General features: G+C 41.0%; 2 protein-coding genes across 6 annotated transcripts in view; one reads left to right on the top strand and one right to left on the bottom strand.

The window, feature by feature from the left end:
* The window catches only part of lingo3a (leucine rich repeat and Ig domain containing 3a), a 38,916-nt gene that overhangs the window by 6,402 nt on the left and 12,927 nt on the right, over positions 1-19,587 (top strand). The gene's annotated exons all lie outside the window — the stretch shown is intronic.
* LOC131129804 (uncharacterized) lies at positions 4,077-7,012 on the bottom strand. 5 transcript variants are annotated; one of them, XM_058073682.1, is made up of 4 exons: positions 6,298-7,012; positions 5,709-5,767; positions 5,004-5,113; positions 4,077-4,905 (listed from the first exon to the last, which is right to left on the bottom strand). In XM_058073682.1, the coding sequence occupies exons 2-4, from the start codon at positions 5,746-5,748 to the stop codon at positions 4,444-4,446; spliced, it is 612 nt and encodes a 203-aa protein (XP_057929665.1). In that variant the 5' UTR covers positions 5,749-5,767; positions 6,298-7,012; the 3' UTR covers positions 4,077-4,443. The 5 variants fall into 5 exon arrangements, with proteins under 5 accessions (XP_057929665.1, XP_057929667.1, XP_057929666.1 ...); XM_058073684.1 differs by having other exon boundaries at positions 5,004-5,110; XM_058073683.1 differs by lacking the exon at positions 6,298-7,012 and having other exon boundaries at positions 5,709-5,825.

Raw genomic sequence — 19,587 nt, 5'->3', positions numbered from 1 at the left:
AAGAAGACTGAAACGCTGTGACCAACCAACCGTAAAACATTATTCTCTATCGGTGGCTGGGCCAGCATGACAGGAATCACAGTCTCCGCTGCTTGCATCGCCATCTGGATGTTACTATTACTGACGCCCGCCACTTTGAGAGCTACACTTCAAGTGGTCTTCCTGCATGCAACATTTAATCCATTCCCAACACATCAGATCAAAGTCCAATTATTTATCTCTTGCTAAGACCCACTTTGTGCAACATGAGCCTTCCTAAAATAAAACCATGATAAAACACAAAGCTAACATTTCCAAGATACAGTTACACACCATGTGTAAACATGTGTGGGTGGTGTTGTCAGCGTTGTGGAATATTGATTTTTAAAAAATGCAACCAGTAGAGATTAGACTGTTAACCTCGACTCTTGTCAGCTCATACCGAATACAGGTGGTCCTTTGTGTTTCGTGGTTACATACGTGCTCCCGTAAAGTAAGGCTTGCTGCTTATAGTAGAGAAATAGTTACAGTGGACTGTCACGACCATCATGAAGGATAAAGATGGTATTGTAATGATTACCCGGATGTTGTAAGGATGACAAGGAGGTGGTCGATCAGAAAACAGCTTATTGTCAGCTGAACCACACCAAAACAACATCGGCAGAGTGGACTGTCATCTCGGTATGGAGCCATCCTCCTCCCACACTCACGCACACACAGTCAGGACTCAGCCTGTCATGTTCATGCTCGGATGGAAATCACAAATCTCTTTAATGCAACACATAACTGCCAGGTCGCAACACTATCTGTGAGCACGTTAAAGGAGATGCTCCTATGAAAATGATAGTAATAATAACAGCAGGTCTTATTATATATAGTGCTTTATTTTTTATTATTTATTACGATATGACATTTGCATTAAAATCTTCTCTGTCGTTTATGTGCTCTTTGTACAGTTTGAGTGACTTAGGCATTAATTTAGTGATTCGACGTACACCAAATATTGACTAGCACCACAGTCCAGGAACAGAACTCATACCTAACCTGAGGAACACCTGTTGCAAAATCATACAGATCAAATGGATTTCTCTTCTACATTCAAAAAGTCTGTGGAATGTACCGTGATAAAATATATCTATATTTTTTTCCAAATTCCAGAGCTCAATGACGCTCAAAAGCATTCTGCCATTCTTGTCGGTTTACTAACCACATTTCCAGCAGCTGAGCCCTACAAATACGTCTTACTGTACTGTCGACCCACTCGTGAACCAGCTGTGTCCTTTGGGTCGACTCCAGTTACACACACGTCGTTCACAGCGACCGTGCGGGCCTCACACATACGCTTTAATCAGCTCTCTGCAATTATGTAATTACAGGCCTGATTAGATTAGCGTTGTAAGGCCGTGGCTGTAAGGGACCTCCTTTTTTTTTTTTTGCCTTTGCTTCCACAATGAACATCACAGCCATGACATTTGTCCTGAATCGGTTTTACGTCCTCATGAAGAAAGGTCACATTTTTCATCGTAATGTTCCCATAGAATGTGTTGATTCAAATTGATCCATTCCAGCACAAAGCTGATGATCATGGAGATGATGCTTTCAGTGTTAATGGGTTCATGGTAGGCAAAAATGAATACTCGACATCAAGCATTGATATTTCACATTTAATTTGTTGGTTCCTGAATGCGCCACAGTGGTCTGCTGAGATACAAAAGTTGTTTGGCTATGGAAGCACTCATTCAGACAGTTAATATATTATTGTAAGTTGTTACTGGAATGACAGAACCCAATCAGCGTGATCATCAATCATCGATCAGTGCCTTCAATGCATTCTAAAGGTATGTGAGTCACATTTAGGGCTTAAACCGGGATTGCATCATGAATGAATGAATGGCAATTGAAGAGAGATGGGTGAGGGTTCTGGAGGTGAATTTAGTTTAATAATTCACTTTTAGGGCTGCACAGCGTATGAGTGGTATGCGCACAGGCCTCACAGCGAGGAGACCCGAGTTTGATTCCACCCTCGGCCATCTCTGTGTTCTCTGGGTTTTCTTCGGGTACTCCGGCTTCCTTCAACATTCCAAAGACATGCTCGGTTAATTGGTGACTCCAAATTGTCCATAGGTATGAATGTGAGTGTGAATGGTTGTTTGTCTATATGTGCCCTGTGATTGGCTGGCAACCAGTCCACGGTGTACTCCGCCTCTCGCCCAAAGACAGCTGGGATAGGCCCAGCACCCCGCGACCCTCGTGAGGATAAGCGGTAGAAAATTTAATTAATTAATGAACTCACTTTTATTGCAGATGTTCAAACTTGGAGGAGAACGTCAACATCAAGCTAAATGGCTTTTTTGGAGGAGTTCAAAAAAATATTCATTTTGATGGCCATAGCATTTACTCTGGGTTTTTTGTCAACATTTGCTGGTAGTCCCAAAATGTAATCCAGGCAAAAAGTAGAGATGGACTCTAATCGAATTGTATCACTGCCTTTATTAATGATAACCACCACTGTTCATAATAAAAAACAGAGGCTAGAAATAATCATCAAGTCAAGTTGACTTATACTGTATAAATAAAGTGATGGCCCAAGCATGCCTGCTGCAGAGAGGGAGTTTGGTTGAACCTTTCATCATTTCATACAGTTATTGGAGGCTTCTTGATGTTCAGTTTGATTGTTACATATTTACAGATTTCTTACATATGAAATCTGTTATTGTTCGAATTTTGGGATTTTAAAGTGAATTTCAAGTTGTTAGATGACGATTGTTGGGTCTCCTACTGGATAAAGATGAAATTCTCCTCAGAAAACCCTGTGCCCTCCACACTACTGGATATTATCATATGAGATTTTTTTCACTCACCACAGGGGATTTTAAAATGTTAGTCCTCCTCTATGTACAGCTTAATGATGTGGAGGTCAGGCGGCGGTCAGAAAGCCCTGTTGGACCTATTGTCTTCATTAGTACTTTTTTTTTTTTTAGCTTTTTTGTAGCTTCAAGGCCTACAAGACCATCTGCTTGCTGACAAAAACATGTAGCGTTTTTTTCCCTTCATTAGGGGAAATGTTAATTGGAGCTGGGCTACTATTTTGTAGCAACCTTTTAAGTTTGATGACAAACGCTCATTGTTGAATCCAGCAGCTTTAAACTGCTGAGCATGTAAGTTGATTCATACAATCCTCTGGCTTGTTACTGGGATGTAACAACAGTATATCTTCTGGAGCAATATGATGACAAACTAAATGGTCTGACTTTAGTGGTGTTGTTTACATCAACTAAGTGATGTGAATTTATGAGAGGAAGTATTATATTATTTATTTGTTCCCAAAGCTGTCATCTGAAAAGGGCGTCAAAGCTTTGCGTCGCTCCCTTGTTTAGTTTCTGCATCGTTGAAAGTAATAAATCAGCAGTTGTGCGTGCATGCGTGTGTGTGTGTGTAACCGTGGCAGACTGGTGCGATGAGATTGTGCCTAACGGACAGCACAGGCACGTACGCACTAGCACTTTCTCATATGGTTGTCTGTCAAAAGTATTTGATTAGAAGGCAAGTTTCTCTTCTCGCTTTGTTATTTTAGGGTTGTTTGTGAAACAGTTGTGTGTGTGTGTGTGTGTGTGTGTGTGTGTGTGTGTGTGTGTGGGTATGCACTCAGGGTCACGATATTAGATTCACTAAGATTTCATGTAGATATTCCAGACAAAAAACAACTTAATTTTTACACATTTGTAAGGATTTAGGGTGCATGAAAAAATGGAAAGGTAAACCATCTTTGATCACATGGTCATTTACAAGTTTGCGGTCATCCCTTATTGTGGTTAATTGGTTCCAGAACCATCCGCAATAATTTAATTTGCAAAATTCAACATTATAAATCAATATTAATAAATGGAATATTTTTGCAGTTAAAGCACAGAAAACATGTTTATGACTTTCAAAATTATTAGAGCCATGTAGATATGAAGTACAGTAACACTCCTATTTCCACTTTTACACTTCTTTCATTTTTTTGTTTACATATTGTAAAGGGCTGTGGCTGTAATGTGCAGACTACAGGATCACTGCTATATATTTTTTGCGTCATAATAGTCCACACTGCAAAAATGCCCTGTCAATTTTAAGGCTAAATATTCTAGATATAAGCATGCTTGTGCTTAAAACAAGCAAATTTGGCTGCCAGTGCAGTAAGTGAATTTCACTTGCTAAGATGTCTTAAAACAAGTCACTCTGTCCGACTGTCAGTATAGCACATACAATCTTGAAATAAGATCACAAAGACTCATTTCAAGCAATCTAGTTAAGCTTGGTTAATGCAAAAGAAGCTTATTATCACTCAAAACTAGGGTATTTTTTTAGCATCAAATGACTTAAAACAAGATTTATTAAATTCTTGTTTTTAGGTTGCTAAATAAGACCACATGCTTAAAATAAGGAAACAAGACAATGCTCTCAGGAAAAAAAAACATGCTTTTATTGACAAGGACCAAGGTAAAGATTGTCTTCAGAGGGGTCACGCTCGTGAATACTGTCCTTCAGTACCTCATTCTGGATGACGGCTAACAAAGTGGCACCACATTTGGGGTAGGTGAGGTGGAAAATGTAACACCCCATGAGGATCAGAGGAGCCTCATGAATCATTTCCTTAGGTAAGGTGGTCAGGAGAAGGTTAGTAGATCCTACCAGGAAGACCGGACTGGTGATGGGCCGTCTCTGGAGAAACATATTGGGGTCCTCAGATGGCTGAGAGCAACAAAGGGCACCACATTTGGGGTAGGTGAGGTGGAAAATGTAACAACACCCCATGAGGATCAGAGGAGCCTCATGAATCATTTCCTTAGGTAAGGTGGTCAGGAGAAGGTTAGTAGATCCTACCAGGAAGACCGGACTGGTGATGGGCCGTCTCTGGAGAAACATATTGGGGTCCTCAGATGGCTGAGAGCAACAAAGTAGAGACAAAAGGTAGAACAAGATTAAACTTCACGCATATCAACTTCATTTTCAGTTTGATACTGATACTGATGCAAACTCACCTCAAGAACATGGAACAGTGCCTCACATGCTGGTCCAAGCTTTTTGGGTGGGGGCATTGGAGAAGGGAACATTGAAGGAAGTGCCTTGAACAAAGCAATGGCATGTCCTGCTGAAAAACAATATGGACACATCAACTGCATTGTCTTTCTTGCTGTTAGGCAATTTGACTGTGACATTAAGTATTGTGCAATTGTGTAACTGAAAAGTCAACATAAAAGGCAAAAAAGGTAGTGTAATCATGGAAAAACTGTATCAGTGAGCGACAGCGTATGTTTGTTTATGTGTTTAGTGTGTATATCCCTGAAACAATATGAATTTTTAGTAAAATAAGAGTAAAATAAAAGCTTTTGCTGTTATTGGACAAGCAAACTTAAAGTTTGGCTGGATAGTGTGGCAACAGCAGTCGGGGTGAATCTACAATATTCTCGACACTGTCGCTGCAGGGATATAAAAAGCACTTGTCCGTTGCACAAGTGAAAAACAAGACTGTAAGGGTCATATGTATACATGAAAAGGTGTTAGTGGTGTTTAAAACCTCTAGTGACCACCACATCTTAGAAACTTTTTGGTATTCTAAAGTCTTGGTGGATGATGAAGATATTAATCAATAATACTACATTAAAAAAATATTATTAACATCAGTCTAGGTGTGTCTAAAAATATGTGCTGAGGGTAGGTGTCTTTATAATTTACATGACATTTACCTTGTAAGAGTGACACAGTTGCCTCATCTAATGTCTCCATCTCACAATGAAAAAGCAATCTGCAAGTTACAGTAAACGGGAAAAGAGTTCATGTCATTAAAAAGCAAACAAACAAACAACTAAAATAAAAACAAACATAAATATGACGGAAATTAATTTGTCCATTGCTGAGACTCACAACCAACTGGCTAATGTTAACCTTCCTTATATCAAATCCCCTTCGCGCCATGCGACTTGAGGCAGTCCTTAATGTTAGCTAGGTTTTAACAGATACAATTACTGAACACCAAAGGAAAACGCATGATATTAATGTCAGTTGACCTGGTATAAGCTACAGACAGTTTATTTACATGAGACTAATTAGCTACAGTCGTTGTACACACCCCATCAGCGAGGCAGCTAGCTAGCAAAACGGGTTTTGCAGTTAGCGAGCTAGCTTAACAAAGTTAAATCAGCTAACAGTTCATTAAGTTATTCTGTCAACTTGTTATATTTGGAGCACCCCTCCATACATCCCCTATGCCTTTCTAATTTGACTGGCAATTCTCTTGGTTAGCTGATGTTTAACTACATCGAATTTCTACCTTACCTTGCTTGGTCGCTGCCCCACCTTGGCTCTCTGGTGAACTGATGCGATAAGGTCCGCTAGCCACAACTGCTAATTTTGGCGCGTGGCTCGTGATGCATTTGGATGTCCTCGTGAAGTAGGAAATTCACACTTTAACAGCTGATTTGGACATTAAAAGCCAGAGAATTTGTAAATACAAGTGGTAAACTCGGGAAAGGTCCATGGTGAGGCGTTATGATGTAGCAGGTCAACATATGTGAACAATTTAAGAACATTTTATTTTTTTTATGTTTTTTTGGCCAATATTTTAAAATTAAAAACAAAAAAAAATTGTATATAGACATCTCTTCCTTAAAGAGACCAGATAAAAGTCTGTGTGATAATAATTAAAAGAGATGAAAATTTAAGCGTCTGTTTTTGCCTGAATGTACCTGCTGGGGAAATGTTAACCACAGCTGATGCTTGAAATTAGATCTTTTTTTCTTGAGTTACTAGTACTTTAAATAAGACTTTAGTGGATGTTTACAGACGTGCCTTGTATCTAGTCAAAAATAACTCTAACAAAGACAAAAATGCTTATCAAGACAAGGCAAGTGACATTTACTTGAATTAAGTCAAATGATCTTCCTTAGAAAGCACTAGATAATCCATTTATACTTAAAACAAGTTCAAGTAGATTTTCTAATCTAAATATAAGATTATTACACTTGGTCAGATCTGCAGTTTTTGCAGTGCATGGGCCGCACAGTGGTCCTAGTGGCTAGCATGTTGGCTAGTCAGGAGATTGGGAAGACCTCTGGTATATGTCATGTACATGGTGCATGTTAATTGGCGACTCCAAATTGTCCATAGGTATGAATGTGAGTGTGAATGGTTGTTTGTCTATATGTGCCCTGTGATTGGCTGGCGACCAGTCCGGGTTATAGAAAATGGATGGATAGTCCCATAGTCTATTCTATTCTACCATTTATTCATTAATTATTTTTGTGAAAACTTGTGAAGGGGCAATGTTTGAACCGAGGGATCAACAGTATTGCACAACACAACAATCCTGCAATAATGGTAAGGAGCAAACCACTCTGCCAGGTTTTATGAGCACTGCTGAGTTGTTTACATCAAATCATCACATCAAATCTACGACGTATCATGTATGTGTTTCATACAGCAAGTAACACAACCAACCATTTCAAGTGCATGCAGAGGCAGATAAACCTGTTGGATGCTGAGAAATCATGACACTTCAAATGCAACCTCTGCCTTCTAGTGGAGGAAAACCACCTCAGGTGTTTGCCAATGTTTTGACCTAAATAACCCGCACGGTTATTTGTAACCAGACTTAATTGGATAGATGGTAATGGTAATGGTTTTATTTCATTTGAACATGCTTCAGATTACAATTGAGTGCATCACATAATCATTTCCAAAAGGAGTAGGAAGAAGCAAAGCTTATTAAATCCATCTGGTACCTTTACAATGAGTATGTTACTGTTACTGTTACTGTTAACTCCTGGATAGAGGAGTTAATTGGAGCCAAACAAATATTGCGTTTACAGATATAACTAGAATGCAATGGATCTCCTTCGATGGAGCGGGTGTACCTAATACGTGCCTGTTGTGGCGTTTGCCTGTTTAGGTGGCAGTATGTGGACTTATAAATAGCAGGGTGCGCATGCACATGTGAGTAAACATGTCAGTGTGAGTTTAATGGCGTCCCGTCATGTTGCTTCAGCGTGACAGGTGAGCTGAAGAGGAGACAGTGTGGATGAATGGAGTGGACGTGATGACAACATTGTGAATTTATGACAGGAGCCAGTAGCGCTGAAGGCAGACATTGTTGAGATGCTTCTCTCACACGTGCTTGTCGTCACTTTTTCATTTCTTAGAAACACATTAATCCTATATGAGCATGTGATGCGTCCTGCTGTCGGCATTCACCCACAGCCTCATGCTCAAGCAAGGATTTTTTTTTTGCAGCATCTCCAGACTCCCATCGCTCTGGGGAAGGCGGCCTGATGTTGTCGGAGTGAATTGTCTCAAAGGAGCTTGTAAATAATTTGCGGGCTGCGGTCACTCCTATTTTGCGATGGCAAAGGCTTTCCTCTGTGGGTGTTTTTTTTTTTTTTGGACTCGGAGTTCCTGTTATGTCAGAACAGATCTGTTTCATGTGCAGGCAGAGCCCAATTACCAGATGTCCTTAGCTGTACCTAGACAGAGGCTATTTGCATGTCACACCAATGGCCGCCATGATGGCAACTGGCATTTTCTATTTATTTTACGGTAGCTCAATTCTTTTTCTTTCTTAACATGTCTGTTTACAAGCAATCTGAAGGGATCGGCTGTGCAAAAAGTTTCCAGAAAACTCCTGCTGTGGTCATTTGTGTTATTATATTGGAATACCACGGGGGAGTAGAGAGTTTAAGAGCGGACAGACAGAGATAAGAGAGAGGTGAATGCTTGGTTTAAGAGGGGACAGACTGGAAAGAAAGCAACTATGCTTGCTGGAACCTGGTTGAGAACCTGTAGCGAGACTGAAAAAGCAATGACTTGAGACAACAACAGCATCTCCATTGCTTGGTTTAGCTCATTTAAGAGGAAACACATGACGCAAACAAAAAAAAAAGATAACAGAAACCAAAGGGAGAGCAAAAGCTGACAAAATAGAAACGAGGACCCTGGTTGGAGAACCTGGGGATATTGATTGGTTTAAGGGGACAGACGCATGAGCAATTAAACATTTAATTGCAGACGATAAAACTCCATCCTTCGTCATCTTCAGAAGCTGACTCAACCTGTCCTCCTCCTCCTCAATCCACTATGCTCCTCCTTCCTTCACCGTCCATCTGCTTCCTCTCACCGAGCCGTCGTCACAGACGCTGACAACTGGTGTCATTTTCCACGGTTCACTGTTGACTCTGCTGTTTTTGTGATTTAATAGGCTCCCCCTATTAATCAGACAGCGATGACACGCCTCTCCAGTTGAGATTCAGTTCTTATAGATGACAGGGGGCGCAACTGTCAGCCACCCAAACCCTGGCATGCATGCATGCATGGCTGCCATCATCCCTCCAAAAGCGCCTCACAACCCATTTCCAAGGCTCTTCTTCCTGCATGTTTCTGTCAGGATGTATAATCCCTCATCACCTCCCCTAAAGCGTTTCACATCTCTGCTTTCTGCTGTCATCCCGCTGCTTTCAAGGGGATGTCACTTACTGCTTTTCTCTTTTTTTTTATTTGCATGACTTCTCAGCTTTTGTTGCATCCTTTAAAGTGTTTAAAGGTCGGCGCCACCCTCCTCTTGTTTGCAGGCTTTTTATCGCCACAAACATTTGGCATTTAACCCGCTTTGAACATGCACAGGCTCCTTGTTGCAGTAACTAATCTCTCTGAAGACGCGGCACAGATGCTGAGCCTCCAAAGTGGGACTCGTGGCTCGAAAAACATGACGCTTTCCAGACAAACATCCCCCTCTTTATTCAAGCAGACAAAATGTCTCAATCGTGATTATGCGGGAGTGACGAGCACCGGATTCGATGCGGATGCTTGAAGATGAAGCATCAACAGCAGTAGCAGCTGGGATCTTATTAGGGTCTGTGATTCTGCCTGATATCCTTTAATTGCCTTCTAATTCATCTCGTAATGAACACTCTCTGCGTCCCTATTCCCAATTTATATGAATGAGACAATTTTACAGAAGTTGTATTCCAACTTCTGTCTATCTATACAAATACATTTGGTTATAATAGAAGCTGCAAGTCGACGTTTATGTCGACAAACTCAAAACTCAAACTCAAGTTCTGCTCCACCCATTGGTGCCAACACCACAGGAAGAAAATTAGCTCTTGGCTGTCCTAGAAGTTGCTAGCTGAAGTCATCGGTAATTTGCAAATTATTTACATATGATGTCTTATACAAAACTGTGGTGAGACCAGCCATGTTGTTTGGTCCAGAGACAGTACCACTGAAGAAAAGACAGGAAGCAGAACTGGAGGTAGCAGAGATAAGGATGCTGAGGTTCTCATTGGGAGTGACCAGGATGGATAGGATCAGGAAGGAGTACATCAGAGGGACATTACATGTTAGAGGCCTTGGAGATAAAGTCAGAGAGGCCAGACTGAGATGGGACATTTCCAGAGGAGAGATAATGAATATATTGGTAGAAGGATGCTGCGTTTAGAGCTGCCAGGTAGGAGGAGTAGAGGAAGACCAAAGAGGAGGTTTACGGATGTAGTGAAGGAGGACATGAAGGTAGTTGGTGTGAGAGAGACAGATGCAGAAGACAGGGTTGGATGGAGGAGATTGATTTCAATCAATATAAATCAATATAAAAACATTTCATTGTCACCCCTTCCCTTTACGTCTCTGGCCTAAGTCACAAGTAAATGTGCGGACATGGACCAGTGTCCGCTCATGTAAAGGTGAGGCGGGCACCGACAAACAGGATCCACTGTAATGCGGTTTTGATGTCATTGTTTCCCACTCTGATACATTAGATTTATAAAATAGTTTTATTTGGAATTGCACAATTTCATATGTTTATATGACAGTTCGCAAAAACGTTATGTGCTTCTTGAATTGGAACATTTTATCAATTAAATTTGATTTGTATCTTATCACACGTATTTTCAAGCAACTGCACTGTAATTGTGCTTTGTTTTCTATTTGGTTATCGGAATTCCTATCCCAGCTGTCTTCGGGCGTAAGGCGGGGTACACCCTAGACTGGTCGCCAGCCAATCACAGTGCACATATAGACAAACAACCATTCACACTCACATTCATACCTATGGACAATTTGGAGTCACCAATTAACCTAGCATGTTTTTGGAATGTGGGAGGAAACCGGAGTACCCGGAGAAAACCCACGCATGCACGGGGAGAACATGCAAACTCCACACAGAGATGCCCGAGGGTGGAATTGAACCCTGGTCTCCTAGCTGTGAGGTCTGTGCGCTAACCCCTAGACCACCGTGCCGCCCATAAAATATGTATTCATTTTAAATTTAAATAAAGTGTTTTTGGAGACACTTGGAGACCCAAGTACATGTATTTTTATTTTATTTTAATGATTTAGGTTTTACACCACAGCAACCATAGTTAAATTAATGTATCGGTCTTTGTAAAGACATAATTGTTTTGATGGTTCTTGTTTAGTACTGTAACAGAATGTGTACCTAATAAATTGTTCTAAGAAATGCTGTAAAAACATGTGGTTCCCAAATCAAGACATGAGATCTGCTGGTTGTACACTCGCACAAAATGGAGCCATTTCATCATATCATATTCCCATCCCATTCTATACTAAGTTGGTCATATTCTAGCCGAGATTGCCAGTCATCCCTAATTCCAAGCTTCCGATTTCAGCAGCAACAAGATTAAAGCTGAGCGGAGGCGAGATGGGAAGCGGGTGGGTGAGCGGGTCGGGCGGCATGGCAGCTTCCGTCGACACTGGATTAGTGGGGGCGGGAATGGTGAAGTAGGCCAGCTAAAATATGGACAACATGCTGTTAAAAACACAGATGGGACTGGACGGCCTGGCTCATTTCATCAGGGTGTCATTATACCGTAATCCTGGCTTCCATGTTGGCGGCATATATATATCAGACGGGGATAATTAATAAATGGCTTGGGACACTTGTGGATGTTGTTGTTTACAAACTGTTTATATGGTTTATATTGACTGGGAAACACAGAAATGTCCATCAATTTCAAAGGGGACACAAAAAATAGAATAAAATGACAGAAAACAACAGTGACACCTGTTGGAAGATGAGAACCTCGGAATATACAGAGGAAAGTGTTTGGTTTAATGTTGTTTAACAGGGGACATACGGAGAAAAACTAGAGAACAACCTTGTTGAACTCGAAGCTGTAGCGAGACAGAAAGAGATAAGAGAACAAACGACACAGCGCCGACAGATGAGAATGAGGGGGTCAAAGGGCATCGTGTTACATTGGCAAAGCAGACGACAGAAGCCTGAATCGAATTTCACATTTCTACTCATGAGGGGCTTTTATGTCTTCATCCATGGCGGAGACATTTGAGCTGACTGACACAAAAGTGGAACTGGTATGTCTGAGCAAAGATGGAGGTAACACAACTCCTCGCTATCAGTTTTTGTCAGTCTGCCAGCCCGTCTCGCACACTCCAAATTGCCTTCTCCTACATCTCACCTTCCACCTCCTGCCGCCGCATCTTTACCGACATCCTCCCTCTTTCTCTCCCTCACTTTCACCACTGCCTTCCTTCTTCCTTGCCAGGCTGGATGCAGATCAGCACTAGTCAAGTCACATCTGTAGTGGATGTGTTTACTTTACGGGTGTCCAAATATTAATGTGGTGGAACTAAGGTGAAAAGCTGCTGCTTTTTTTCATGGTTCTGCAGCCAAAAAGTAGTCAGAAGTGGTTCTACTTCCCATTGACACTTTTCCATTCCTTTAAACTCCCCTCACTGAGCTAGCGGACAAGTTTACTCTCATGTCGGATGGTCTGCTCTCGCCATTCACTGACTTAATGACTGTCTCCATTGGGTGGGCTTTCACTTTATCTTCAAGATTACATCTGACAGAAAAGTATAGGCAATTACCGTCTTCGTTCCCAAGACTTGCTTTTAGTGTGTGTTCAAAGGTTTGTTAAAAAAAGAATCCAATTTAAATATAGTGCCCCTATTGCTGTGTCAGAAACATAACATAACATAACTGGTCTCATGAAATGACTTTTATTGATCTACTTACAAATGTACACATTGACCGACCCCTCTTTTTCAGGACCTATTTTTGGAAATGGAATCAGTAGATTATAAAAAAAAAGTTATATTTCTTAGCTGCTCTGCATTTGTTTGACTCTGCTACATTGATCATCATTATTGTAAAGAAAACTCGAATGGTAACGCCTGCTGCTCCATACCTGGTGTATCACTGGTGTGTGACTGACAGGAAGAATAGCTCTGACTCGCTTGGGATGAAGTAGTTTGCCGCCACTAGTTGGTTTGAATGTTTAAATGCCAAGACATCGAATATAAGACGACTTGTCTTTTTCAGACAAGGGAAAAATTATCATATTATCTTCAGGTCAGTTCAATATTTAATGACTCGTTTGTATGCTTTTATGCTGTTTCTGTGTATGGGTGACATGTCTGGTTGTTGTCAGGTGTGCAACCAAATCAGCTAGGGACTGTTTAAAAATGTGGAGTGATGGAAGAGTTGAATGTTTACGAGGGTGTTGAAGGGAGTTCAAGGAACTTGCATGAATTCAGGCCAAAGACAAGTGTAGACTTTTGCAATAGTGGGTTGTGTGTGCAAAAGTCGAAGCCAGTAGTTGTTGCCTGATGTGGATGAAGGACCAGCCTGTCAGTTTATTTAGATCACAATAATGGGTGGGTGGAAAAAGGCACACCAAAGGCAAAACAATTGGCTGAATGGCTAGTAGGGATGCTCCAATCGATTGGTATCGGCCGATATCAGTGAAAGAGGACGGTATCGACATTGGTGTGATGAGTGAGCGTTTGCACCGCGCTTGAAACAGGCGTTGTGCACATGGATATCACACTTCAGCTCTTTGATATAACATCATAGCTCTTCTCTGGGCACAGAAGAGTGAGTTGGCTGCATCTGCGCTTCAGCGGATGCAGCTAGAGGGACCCAGCAGAGGTGGGAAAAAAAGTTGGTGACCCTTAATACAGCCAGTCGTCTATTTACATTTACACTGCACGTATGTGATTGGTATTGATATCGGTATCAGACGATTTCATGGCCGATCATGGATGATCAGGATCGGTATCAGCAGCATAAAATCCCAATGGGAACATCCCTAACTAAATAGTAGAAAACATCCAGTCAGTGAAAGGACGCACACAGGCCATATTATGGATGACATCACCATAACCAAACCTGAGTCTGTTTTGTAGAGAGTAATAGTGTCCACAACAGAAATTACTACTTCCTGACCGCAGCATCATGGAAATTGTAGTTCTTTTAGCCATACATTAGCCACAGTGTTCAAAGCAGGTGGAAAAAAGTAGCATCTTATAGTCTGGAATTTATGGTACATTTGATTCCCTTTGAATTGAGACACAGGTGACGGTCATGAAAAGACTTGTCATTGGAAAGTGGATGCTGCAGGGTAGATGGAAGGGCCAGATGAGTATATCACTAGCAGTGTCATCAGCATAAATGTGTATCCAAGAGGGACACCATTCATGCAGATGGGGTAAAGGGAAAGCCCAAGATGGAGCCCTAAGGCACACCTTTGGTGATTTAAAGTGGATCTGACACAACCTTTTCTGCTGAGAGGTTGCAAACCACTTGAAGCAACCGAAGAGCATGTTGTGGTCTACTGATTCGAAGGCCTTCATGAGATCTAAGAAAGCAGCTGTGCAGCCCTGTTTGTCATGGAGGTGATGATGTCATTAACGACCTTAAGGGTAGCAATGATGTATCTGTGCTTTGTGCATTTCTCAACCCTGACTGCAGATCTGACCGTATATATATTTGCAGCCACCTGATTTGTCTGCTTATTTTGGTTAAATTGCATATACCACAGCAAGACTCAACCTATTGTCTGCTTTCTCAGGCTTTTTTTGTGTCCTTTTAACCTATACACTTTGGGGTTGTGTGGTTTCTCCCCAGTCCCCTCTCCAAAGTCCATGTGTATATATTACATTCATTGAAGCATCAAAATTGCCCGTTGGCGTGAATACAAATGTCTCTCGGTGTGTCGGCTCTGTGATTGACAGGTAATCCATCCAGAGATGATGTAATTTCAACCTGCTGATTTTTGGGTCCGTGTTCACACTTTGGTTCGGTGAAGACACATTCTGGCACTACTGCTATGATTAAAAAAACTGATGGGGTTTGTTTAATCAAGTGTGAACACTTGGTAACTTTTTTTTAACTCATTCAATCCCAGCCATTTTTCAAAAGTCAGGCTATTCAAGACAATTTTGACTGAATATTCAAGTCCCACAGGATATTGTACGCCAACGGTACTCTCCCACATTCCAAAAACATGCTAGGTTAATTGGCGACACCAAATTGTCCATAGGTATGAATGTGAGTGTGAATGGTTGTTTGTCTATATGTGCCCTGTGATTGGCTGGCAACCAGTCCAGGGCGTACGGAGACAGCTGAGATAGGCTCCAGCAGTAGTGAGGATAAGCAGTACAGAAGATGGCTATATAAAAATGGAACCTGTATATTGACTCCTGTCAAAAAATAAATGTTTCTGTTCTTTAGTAATCAGCAGTGGAACATAGGTAAGTTTCAGGAAAATATCAGTTCCCGACTAAAAACGCGAGAAAACTAGCTTTTTGTGAAAATATATAATATTCATGCATAACTTTGGCACAAGTTACAAATAGTTTTCACATTTGGAACTGAACTGGGTGTGTTAATATTTCCCTACAATCCCCAACACTTCTGCACGCTACACTCCTCAACATTTTTCCACTTCCTCCTCGCTGTCATGTGTTTTTTCCATTCACATGAAGAAATTACAAATATGTATGAGAAAATTAGTTGATGATGTTATCTTTCTGCTCTCTTGGTCTGTGTTCGCTCTTAAGAGTATATTTTAGAAGCTGTTAGCAAAATCTAGGCTGGAAAATATATCAGATATATAAAAAGAGTTTGACCCAACATATTGGGTTGGCATATATGGAGTTATATCTCAGTACAAAAACTGCTCAATTAAGTCCTTACTTTATGCATATGTTATTTACTGCACAGACTTTGGTGCCATGGCAAATTCCAGCAAGCAAATTGTGCACCAAACAATATTTGTGCATACCAGAGTAGCAAACCAGAAGCCTCAGCAATCTCAGCAATCCCTAATACATGGACTTGACAGTGGATCGGTCAGCTTGAGGCACTCTGCTAGCGGACACGATGTGAAATACTCCATCCAATCCGTCTGTCTTCGTTTAACAAAAGAACCTCCAGCACCTGGGAACCTTCCGCAGTCTCGAGTCTGTTCTATTTGATCCCATCAGTGCTGCTTTATTACACGCTCGCAACTTTCTCCACCTGGCTGCTGTCGAGAGATGAATTATGGATGGATGCGACTTGGGCAGCACCGCCGGGCCAACCGCTGCAGGATTACTTTCAATTTGCTCTTTTCACCAGTCATCCTTGCGGGACTTTTGGAGTGTTATTTAGATTAGTGCCTGAATCCCGACGCCAGACAATCATGAAAGAAGTGTTGAGGAGTGAATTACGAAAGAAGGGCAAACACGAAGCATTGCAATGCTCACATTCCTTTTGAGAGCAAGTTGCCCTCTCTGACGCCATTGTTGTCCCTGATAACAGCTTCTAAATATGCTTGCCTGCTAACAGGGAGCCAGAGGGAAGTAGAAAGGACAGGGCTCCTTGTTAATAAAGCCCAACCAGAAGGACAGTGAGAGCCTGCAGGCTTCCAAAAGGATTATAACGGTGTCCGGCAGATTTAGCCTTGTGATGCTCAGCTTTGAGGAAAGAATAAGAAATAGTGTAGTTGTAGGATGCTGAGAGTTGATGTTGTTTACATTGTGACTTGGTCGGGTCAGAACCCTTGAGACTGTTAAACACTTCTCATGCATGTCTCTCAAGTGTATGCAAGTGCACCCCTATTTTTTTTTTTACAAATAGTGTTCAAAATTATTTGCTGAGGCCAAGTCCACAGGGATATTCATAACATCTCCATCCACACCTCTGGCATTTTAAAAGTCTGTCAATTCCGGACAGTAACCCGCTACTTTTTTCACACGTTTTTTTCAAAACTACCATTCCCATCATGCCTACAGTGCAGATTCAGGAAGTAGCTTCTGCATGGACTGCTTGCACCAAGGCAGTTAAAAAAGCGCCTCCTTCCATTGTAGGTATATACAGTATATACAACAGTATATACAACATGCTAACCCAGGGGTGGGCAAACTTTTTGACTCGCGGGCCGCATTGATTTAACAAAATTGCCGGGAAGGGGGGGGGGTATATAGTATTTTACACGTAACAGTCAATTTTTACACCTATATTTTTACACATATTTTACATGTAAAAGTGTCATGCAATCTGCTATATGTGAACTTTGAAATCATTTATTTGATGTGAAGTGTATTAGAAATTAAATGTATTATTATTATTGTTATTATTATTTTTTTATTAGAATTACTATTGTTATTATTATTATTAGTTATAGTAATGTTATTATCATTATATTATATAATATAATATATTATAATTATTATTTATATTATTATATAATATATTATTATTATTATATATTATTAATAATAATAACAACGATAATATTGTTATTGTTATTATTATTATTATTTTTACTATTGTGCTTGTGTTCCTTTTTCCAGGAGCATTTTGTAAACAACAGACCACATCAAATAACGAAATTGATAAAGCAGCTACCTCAATCATCAAAACGTTGGCCCAAGCCACAATGCCAGGTTGTATGTTGAGTTTAAATAAAATACTTTGGAAAGAACAGGCAGGCCATATTGAAACACTTGGCGGGCCGGATGTGGCCCCCGGGCCGTAGTTTGCCCACCCCTGTGCTAACCACTAAGCATATTCTGCTCACCTATTGCAGTTGGGTTTGGAACCCATTAACCCCCCGCACCCCAAAAATGAGGTAATACTAGATGGGAAAAATAGTACATTAGCAATTAGGTATGTTGTCTTTTTTTGCTTGAATGTTTTTTCCTCATTGGATGTATGGTTACATTGTGGCTTCCTTGTTTTGTATGTTTTGGTTTTACGCAATGCTTCCAAAAAATGACCTAACGTGTGCTCACGGAAGTAAAGTGGGCCCAATTCGTGGTTTCAGTCCTCGCCCATATGTGGCAATTTCAAGGATTTTGTGCAACCGACTGAAGTGAACATTATTTTGCATTGGAGATTAAGAAGCAAGAGGAAAAGAATTATGGCTATGGCAGTTTGTGGGGCACTTACTGTGACATCTGCTCTGAGGACCGTGTGGGTGAGGGTCGGAGCCTGGAGTGTTAGTTCCAAATGCCACTGAGTGTTATCAGCTCCTTCGTCCGCCATTTCTTTTTGCACCTGTCTATTTTGGTGACAAATTGTGACATTTGTTGCCTTTTGATGACATATAGGTCAGATGTACGCAACCCGAACATTCAAACTGCAGTCGCCTTGGATACATATCACATTTATGACCACATATGTAAGAGGCCTGTGTTGCATTTGCAAAAATTTAAAATCTACTCTTCACACGGACAGGAAAAGATATGAGCGAGAAAATCAGAATTGACGTGCATTGTGACGCTTCAGCGGTGGCTTACGCAGCACCAAAACAACTCTCTTAACTAGCTATTTAGCTTCCTGTGTAGTAGAAAACTATAGCGACTATGACATCCAGATCGTTGTTGGAGCATGGAACTAATTTTTCTGTACTTATTGTATATGTTGCTCTGAAATTTGTACATCATTGTCATCATCAACTGCTCATATTTGCGTAGTACATATTTCTTCACTGAGACACTTCTCATTTTCTTTTTATGCTTTTGCAGAAGGCAGAAAAAAACGGAAATGAGTAAAGAAAGCTGACCAATTACAGCTTTTCGGTCCATGTTGTGAAGTTAGAATTTTTTGGAAGTGTCCATCAAGAGGGTTTGGAAGGTGAGAGCCCCTGAGTTAGAAGTCACACACACAGGCCTGTCACAATAATAAATATATATCGATTTATCGAATTGTAATTGAACTGTAATTGCTCTCTAACATACCTGGAAGTTCCACCAAAGTACTCTCACGTCCAAAGTTACCTTAACAAAGGCATGTCATCCTCTAGAAATTTTACCGGTGATATATATAATATAGGGGCGTCACGGCGGTCTAGTGGTTAGTGCGCAGACCTCACAGCTAGGAGACCAGGGTTCAATTTCACCCTCGGCCATCTCTATTTGGAGTTTGCATGTTCTCCCCGTGCATGCGTGGGTTTTCTCCGGGTACTCCGGTTTCCTCCCACATTCCAAAAACATGCTACTTTAATTGGTGACTCCAAATTGTCCATAGGTATGAATGTGAGTGTGAATGGTTGTTTGTCTATATGTGCCCTGTGATTGGCTGGCGACCAGTCCAGGGTGTACCCCGCCTCTCGCCCGAAGACAGCTGGGATAGGCACCAGCACCCCCCGCGACCCTTGTGAGGAAAAAGCGGTAGAAAATGAATGAATATATAATATATGATATCCAGTGGAAAGTAAACAAAAACATGCCTGATGGCACCATCATGTTTAGCATTGACATAAATGATTATATGCAAGCTACAAGCGATTTTTTTTCTAACTCAAGTGGCATTCCTTGTCCTAGTCA

The sequence above is a fragment of the Doryrhamphus excisus genome, chromosome 5, assembly GCF_030265055.1.
Source record: "Doryrhamphus excisus isolate RoL2022-K1 chromosome 5, RoL_Dexc_1.0, whole genome shotgun sequence".
NCBI classification, from domain to species: Eukaryota; Metazoa; Chordata; class Actinopteri; order Syngnathiformes; family Syngnathidae; genus Doryrhamphus; species Doryrhamphus excisus.
The sequence above is the reverse complement of the archived record's forward strand: the minus strand, read 5'-3'. Positions and strand labels throughout refer to the sequence as shown.